The sequence below is a fragment of the Paramisgurnus dabryanus genome, chromosome 9 (genome assembly GCF_030506205.2).
Source record: "Paramisgurnus dabryanus chromosome 9, PD_genome_1.1, whole genome shotgun sequence".
Lineage (NCBI taxonomy): Eukaryota > Metazoa > Chordata > Actinopteri > Cypriniformes > Cobitidae > Paramisgurnus > Paramisgurnus dabryanus.
The window spans coordinates 34,826,553-34,835,009 of NC_133345.1; the positions used below are offsets into that span (position 1 = coordinate 34,826,553).

Genomic DNA, 8,457 nt, shown 5'->3' on the forward strand with positions numbered 1-8,457 from the left:
AGGATTTATTAACAGAAATGCAATATGATATACATAATGTTTTCAGTGCTGTATAAAGGCCTTACATAATAAACCATTATTTACATTTGTTCATTTAGCTGACGCTTTTATCCAAAGCAACTTACAATTGCTATATATGTCAGAAGTTGCCTCTGGAGCAACTAGGGGTTAATTGTCTTGCTCAGGAACACAATATTGTGTCACAATGGATTCGAACCCGCGTCTCTCACACCAAAGGTGTGTGTCTTATCCACTGCGCCATCACCACCCACATTATGTTTTTATTTCCTTAGAATGAATTGTTTTTATCTAAATACACAGCCTTAAGAACAAACTGCTCTTCAGAGTGTGTTTTGTCCCTATGTTGTGTCAGATGATGACATGTTTGTCCTGTGACAGCTACCGTAGCTTCTCTATGTGCTTCGAATGGGAGGTGTGAGCAGGGGTTGCAATTCACAGTCTCACCGCTAGACGCCGCTAAAATCTACAAGGTGCACATTTAAAGGACCCTTCCATAAAAAACCTATTGTGATAGTTCGACCTACAGCCAGCAGAGGGCAGTCATACCTAAAACATTTGCAGTCAGCATAAACTTTAGGAAAGACTTTAATTTGGGAGATTGTCTTAGTCTCTGTCATAATGAAAATTTCTAATATATGATTGGATGAGCCACCTGAAGGTCATTAACCAGGTTTTTTCATTTTGAATAATAAACTCACATATTCATAAAAAAATTTGAATGTTTATTAAACATTTGGTGTTTCTATGGGTCGTGCTTAGAAATGTACCTGTGATACAATGCACAATCTTTTAAGTCATGTGTTGTGTAGTTTTGCATACTAACATGCAGTAGCTGAATAGTGGTTGTTGTCTTGTGATGGGTTATTGATCAAATCACACTGTTTAATGCACATTAGTAATGATGCTTACGCACGCACACACACCTAGTCTTGCCTGTCTGTGTGTGTGTGTGTTTGTATGCATGTGTCTGTTTGTATGCTTTACAACCACTCAGAGGATATAACCAGTGAAAATATTCACATATTTTCTGTTTATTGACAAAGCTAAATTGTAATAAAATACACAAGGCAGACAGGGAAACTACAAACATGCAACTTAAAATACACTTGTAAAATATTTACACTTCAAATGCCTTAGTTAACATAAATAACATCTCTTTTCATTCAAGTGATATATCTTTTTGCTTTTAAAGTGCCTTGTAATGTAACATTTGGCCTATGTACAGTAAACATTTATTTATAAAGTTAAATTAAAACTTAAATATTAAAAGTTAAAATGGAAAAAACTATTTAGTGGCGGTTTCCCGGACAGGGTTTAGTCTCAGACTAAAATGCATGTTTGAGCTGCTTTCATTTAAAATTTAATGTTAACATATTTCATTGACATTGTTTTGTCTTAAGATGCACACCTGTAGTGTTTTTTGTAAGGTATCTTTGTAAAAACTGCTTAAATGACCTAATATTTATAAGGCCTAGTCCTGGATTAACCTAAACCCTGTCCGGGAAACCGCCCCATAGTGTAAAATACTTTGGTCCCAAAATATTAAAGCCATGATCAGCATGTCTAGTTTTTGAATGTTGAAATAGTTGAGCTCACAGCTAGTTTAGTAAGCCAAACTGCAGATTTATTTTCCATCAGATTGTAAACACTGTTGGTCTGTGATGCTTTTTAGCATACTCTTCAGGTATTTTAAGATGATTCAAGTGTCGCATTTTTAACCAAAATTTAACAGTAAATGGATATCGCTGCATTTCATCTGCATTCGAAACTCTTCTTTACAAACTTCTCATGAAATGTTTTGCTTGAAAGGTGCACTTGCACATGCAATGACATTCACGCAGTCTCATTGGCGAGGCTTAAGTGTCCAAATACGGGATGTTTACTCTTATAAAGTGCGTATGTCGAAGCTCTGTGCGCCTTTATCTGGCTCAATCAAGGACGTTTCGTCTTGGATTGAAGAGACAGAGAATGCAAGCCTCCCTAAAAGTCAGATTACTGTAAAGATAATGCAGCTTCAAACAATCCACTACAAAAGCGTATCAAGTATTCAAAGAAGGTTAAGACAGCTTAGCGGCATCCTTTATCCAAAACGTGAGCTGTTGATAAGGACAAGTTCATTGGGTTCGTCAGTGTCGACTGTGTGGTTTTATCCATAACTATGTGGACTTTTAGGATTGATCGGTGAGTCTTGGCGTCCACTTTGACCCATTTGGTAAAGACGGTGACCGAGATTTTGGACCTGACAGGTGCCGAGCATGCATCCCACACGCATTAGTTGACCCCGCGACGGTTTGTGGACGTGCCGGCGTTCCCGCTGATGTCCTTGCGGAATGTTGTTTGGACTGGATGTTGGTCTCGATGATTGTCCTTTATTCATTAGGGCCCTCCATACCGCACCATGCTCTCTTGCCCCGGCACTTGAAGCTTTGGAAGGAATGGTGATGGTTTCCATGGTAACACTGCTCTCTGTTTCTGGAAGCCTCCATTGTGTTCTGGGAACTCTGAGTCTGGTGATGGGAAAAGAAATAATTTGATTGATCACCAGTGCACACATTGAAGACATTTAAAACGTTTGTTTTTAATAAAGTTTAGTATTCAGATTAGTAGCTGCCTTTTTGGGATGACTAATACAAGGATTTATTAATAATCGAGTCTCAAAGTAAAAGTTTGGGCCGTAGTCCCATTTATCTCTGGCATTGGGTAATATTGACTTTCCACACACTTCACTTCCAACTCTTTCCCATTTTCTCTCTGACTTTCCTTGAAACACTCAAGACAGGACTTTAACAGGAGTTTAACAGTGTATTAACAGGAGATTGATCATTAAACGTCTAGAAATAAAGATGCTTAAAAGGTTCTTCACATGCTATGCTATTGAAAGAACTATTTTTGGTTCCTTAAAGAACAACTTAAGTCAAAGGTTCTTGGAAGAACAATTTCTTTCTTACTTTCTCTTTCTTTTTATAATCTCAAGAACCTTTTATCACCATAAAGAAATTGAAAGGTTTTTCAGATGTTAAAAGTTTCTCATGAAACCATTCAGTCAAAAATGGTTCTTCTATGGCATTGTGAAGTGCCTTTATTTTAAAGAGTGGGTTCTTTGGTGTAATGCTATAGAAGAACCATTTTTGTGAACCCTCATTTTTTTTAGTCCTTAGAACCTTTATACACTTTTTCTTTTTTAAGAATATAGGGCGAAACAGTTTTCGAATTGAAGGAGAGCTGTGGTGGTCCTGGACTTCCTAGCATTGAGGGCCTACTATAAAGCACAAAATATAAATTAGGGGAGTCCCCTGGTTTTTATTAAAATACTACATGAATTTAAAATTCTTTTAAAGTTAACTCATTCCCCGCCAGGCTTTTTTGAAAAAGTTGCTTGGCAGAATTTTTTGTGATTTTCACAAAATGCCTTCCAAATTTTCTTCTTAAAATATTTAAACATACAAATATATCAAATGAAAGAACAGACCCTCTGCTTTCAAACAAACAAACAAAACGAGAACATTTTTCTCTGCTTATAAACTCTTAAATATGGTTATTTTTCTTAAAAAATATTTTTTTAGCAAAAAGCTGAAATAATTGCATTTTTGTGAAGGAATTTTGATTAGATTCAGAACGATTATAACTTACACAGAGTTTAAATTTAGAAAAAAAAATTGCTTCACTTTTTATAAATTAGGTTGTTTTTTGGATAATCATGGTATTACAGATTAACATGAAAACTGATCAGGGACACGTTTTTTCATGCAAATGTTTTTTCTTATTTGATGAGATAACTCTTCAATATGGGGAAAGAGTTGAGGGTAATTTGGGGTTTTTTTGATTAAAAAGTTGATCCAGGACCAAAAATAAAAATGTTGATCCAGGATCACCTCTTACTTTGTGAAATCACGGTGACCCTTTAATGATGGGGGGGGGTTAGCTAAGGGACCCCCGTAAGCTTTGACATAATTCAAACATAGGGGTGAAAATTAACTCTACTCCACGGATTTTGGATTTTGGAGGATTTATTTTTGCCATCTTAAAGAAGGCCTGGGACTGTTTTAAAACTAGATTTAAGTAGTATCAAAACACTACTTTATAAAAAAAACTTTATCAGCTAGTTTACATCACAAACAAACTCCAGTGGCCAGTTGCATTAACTTAAAATAGTCTTAAAAACTAGTCATGTATTTTTTTCTTGAAGACTTATCATAACTGTTTTAAGTATGTTACATAAAAATGTTGATTTTAATCCAAACGCTAAGACTGATTAGCCCTAACTAATTGGTTAGACTAGTTCTTAAGACACAGTCTTAACTTAGCGGCTATGTTTATGCAACCGGCCACTAGGATTTATTCAGACAAACTAATGCAAGGGCCTTTTTGTCAGGTTACTGGATATAGGGTTACTTGTTTTTAGCTGTACTCTAAAGGGAATAGCTGAACATTGGTCTTGTGCTGTTAATGTCTTAGAAATAAACTGGCACCAGTACCCTACCCATCATGCATCAGTCTTAAGTTGGGTTTTATGGTAAATATTAATTTCACTTTTGACTTTAACATCGTAATTTGAATTTTTTTATACAACTTAAAAATTTTTAAAAGAGAGATGCTCATGTATGTTCTTCTGTGTGTATTTCATGCTCCTGTATAGAGCATTGTGTTAGCAGCGCCAAAGGCAAAAGGTCATTGGTTCAAACCCTGAAAACACACACAAAAAGTGTATTTTGAGACGTCTGTATGATTTCATGTGAATACAGTCTCTTAAATTATAATCTGAACCAGAATGTTTTCTTAACAGGATTAGTCTGTTTAAAACTAGCTCATTACAGAGAAACACTTGGTCAGTGTACACAAACATTCCTGTATCTCTTAGTAGTTTCCGGGTATTTAAAAGATTATAGTATGTAAGCCTTTAGTCAATATGTATGGGTTTTTATGTCCTTTGACACTTTTTGCTCAGCTGGTAGAGCATTGGATAACAAACCCAAGTTTGTGGGTTTTATCCCAGGGAACACACATAATAATAAAATAATGAATAGCTTGAATACACTGCAAGTTGTTTTGCATAAAAGTGTCTGTCAAATGCATAAATGTAAATGACTGTTCTGATGATTTAAAACAATAACGTGTGTTGGCATGTTGACTGGCTTGTGTGTTGGAGTTGGAACAACGTGTTACTGTAGTTCAATAGGTGGAACCGGAGATGTTGGGATCAGTACAGGTTTGTGTGTGTGTGTGTGTGTGTTGGCTCCTTTTGTTTCTCCATACTTAATTAAATGTAGGCTAATGCAGGAAAGGGCTTTCAGTCTGAAGTTGTCTGTGTTATTATTAAAGGGCTCATTGTAGTTCTGCTTGGGTCTTATGGTGAAGCCTCAACACTTTAGACTACACGTCAGTTTTTATATACACTTCTGCGCAGAAGTGTTCGCGTCATCGTGCAATTACACATGCAGACCGCTAGTTGGCAGTATACACGCATGTAACCCACAATAGCAGTGCAACAGCCGAAGAAGAAGCAACTAGCCCAGTGAAATCACAAATGAAAAAGAGGAAAAAGCTTGTGTATGTTATTTGAGAAGATCAGCAGCAGTGATTTGAGTTAAATATCACATCTCATCTTGGCCCATCTTTGTTTTTACCATCATAAGTGGAAATGCGATGGGATCTTTTTGACCTGATGAGTGCCCAGGATTGGAGAAATCTATTGGCAAACCTGTCTGTCTACTGGTCTGTCTGTCTGACTGCTTGCCCATTTCTTTGTATGTCTGTCTGACTGCATATCTTTTTTTCTGCTTGTCTCTCTGTCTTTCTGTCTGTCTGCTTGGCTGCCTATCAAAGTTCTTTGTCATCCATTCTTTCACAAGCACTTCATAATTTCCAGCGTGTATCTGATACCACATTATCACCATTAAAGCACGATTTTCTATTTAAGGTTAACCTGCCATTGTTGTTGCTATATTTAGTAATGATTATATTAGCAACCTCATAAAATCTGAGAGTTACAGATACAGTTACAGTAAATCAGTACAGAGTACAAGGACTCCATATTCCCATCCTAAGCTAAATTCCCACTGTTTCCTTCATCCATTAATAGACTTCAGACTGAGGTGCTGTATTTCACACACACATCTGTGAATATGAAAGAAGACAGGGTTAAGAGTCTCTTGGCGGTCAGAGGAAAGGCACAAGACAGACAGAAAGAGATGCATTGTGATGTTTCATTCTGCCCGTTTGGATGAATGGATAGAAAGAGAAGAAGGAAGTTTGAGGATGAGAGAGAAAGATTGTTGAGATGAGTTCCCACATTAGCGCTCCACATGACGTCCGTGTGTGTGAGAGAGACAGAGAGAGAGAGAGAGAAAGGTGTTGGAATGGAGAAATATTCATCTTAACCACATAAACTGTTAAGAATAATTTTGCAATTCAATCTTTGAATGGCACATGGTCAAAACATGGCTTTTGTGGCGGGAATGGCCTAAATCCACCTTATATAAATTCGTTGGACCTTGGCCCTATGCTTGCGTGTGAACACAAGAGGATTTAATTTGCGGCTGAACATTAAAGTTGTAAATCACGATCAGTGTTTGTGTCTGGGACCTCATGCTGCCAATTTGACCTTTTCTCACATTACATTCAAACAGCATGTTTCGATTTATAACGAAAGCTTGTTTCACTTTTGAAGGCCAAAGAGGCATTAACCAACCAGCAGGGGGAGCCAATGGGCTTCAAACAAGAAATGAGATTTGAAAATGCATTATTTGAAGGTCTTATTACGCATCAGTACAGTGACCCCTAAAATTAGTTAAGATTTGGCATAGTATTTGAATATGTAACTGATAATTGTATCAAATAAAATATTAAAACAAATGCGTACTTAAATCCGGACCTGTTCTCAAAACTGTTAAATATAAATATTAATAAATACATAAAGTACATACAATTTGGGTAGCCTGTACAGTACTGTAGGGACTTTGTGAGTTACGCATAATTGGTTTACATCACCACTCAAGTTTCATCCAACAAGTCAGAGTCTGAAATAGATCTTTGTATCATGACTAAGCAGTCACGATGAGGAAATATGAGAAACTACGTTACAGGTGGCACGTCTCCCCTGAGCTCTGTGCGTGCGCCCGTGGAGGCTGTCAAATGAGTCATGAGTCATGATTTTGGCCTATTACACACACTTTTACTTGTTCAATCAAATGAGAAATTGTATCTATTTTTAGATTATATCCATTTTTAGTCGTTTTATTTAGATACCAATAATGCGCACTCGCACTAATTATGCACCTTACAAAACTCAGCATATTGGTCGTATTGTGTACAATATTTAAACGATAAATAATCAAGCACATTTACATGGTTATTCTACACATGATTAAGTTCATCATGGCACACAGGTAAACCGGGCAGCGCCGCGGTACCCCGTGCGTAAACGCAAGTGTCCATCACTCACCTGTTGCGCACCGGCAGCGCCAATGTCTGGAGCGGCAAAAGAAACACGCAGATCAGCAGCACTGATTTCATTTTGAATGAAGACGTTGTTCTTTAGTCCAAAAGGAGTGTAAAGTGTATCAGTCCAAATGGAGACGACGCGCACCTGTGGAGGAAACCAAAATCAGAAATGATCGTATATCTATTAATCTCTAATGACAGTTTTTGATCACTCTTAAAAGCGTTCTTACGTCAGAAAAAATTCAGGACTGGTCATTTCCCATGATCCGGCAATAATGTTATTAAGATTAAGTGTAAATCATGCGCATTAAAAGAAAAAAATGAGCGAGATGGTTGCGCTCCGGCTGTTAGTAAAGCACTTTGATTTATGGGCTTCAGTGACCCTCAATAGCGACTCGGAAAACTTTCCTTTTGAGCACCGCAGATCCTTAAATACCCAGAGGGAGGGATTTAGCATAACTGACACTTCACTATTAAAGATAAAGCTTATAGATTAAAGCTTTAGTTAAAATAATAAATAAGCATAAAAGCAATATGCTACTAAAAGACAGTTAACTGTACATCATTCTGGTGGCCAAGTTTTTCCTCTCTCTCATGCTAGTCGTTTTTTTGCCAAATTAAATGATATGGGGCGTGGCCAATATCATAATATTAATATTTATAAATTAATATTTATATAATGAGTTATGGCAGCTCATTTTAGTCCAAAATTTTGATTTGTCAGTATTCACTCACCATCATGTCCAAACCTGCACTGTATGTAATGGCTGAGTTTATTTCAAAATGAAAATAGCCTAATAAAGAAAAATATATGAGTAAATAAAAATGTAAGCCTAAAAAATGTAAACAAATATTGGTAAATATTATTCACTTCTCTCAAGGGAGATGCTGTCCCAACGTTAATTTTATATTGTATTAATGTAATATTTGAAGATCTGAGCTATATTATTAAGTGTCAAATACAAATACATGTCAGATACAACCTAGTGTCTTATG

At 36.5% G+C, this 8,457-nt stretch overlaps 1 protein-coding gene across 1 annotated transcript; it reads right to left on the reverse strand.

Moving 5' to 3' along the window:
* Positions 1–1,841: 1,841 nt before the first annotated feature.
* On the reverse strand, positions 1,842–7,859 carry adm2b (adrenomedullin 2b). Its single transcript, XM_065283644.1, has 3 exons — positions 7,692–7,859; positions 7,463–7,606; positions 1,842–2,528 (listed from the first exon to the last, which is right to left on the reverse strand). Exons 2-3 carry the CDS (start codon positions 7,531–7,533, stop codon positions 2,168–2,170), a joined length of 432 nt encoding a protein of 143 aa, XP_065139716.1. The 5' UTR covers positions 7,534–7,606; positions 7,692–7,859; the 3' UTR covers positions 1,842–2,167.
* Between the last annotated feature and the right edge of the window lie 598 nt (positions 7,860–8,457).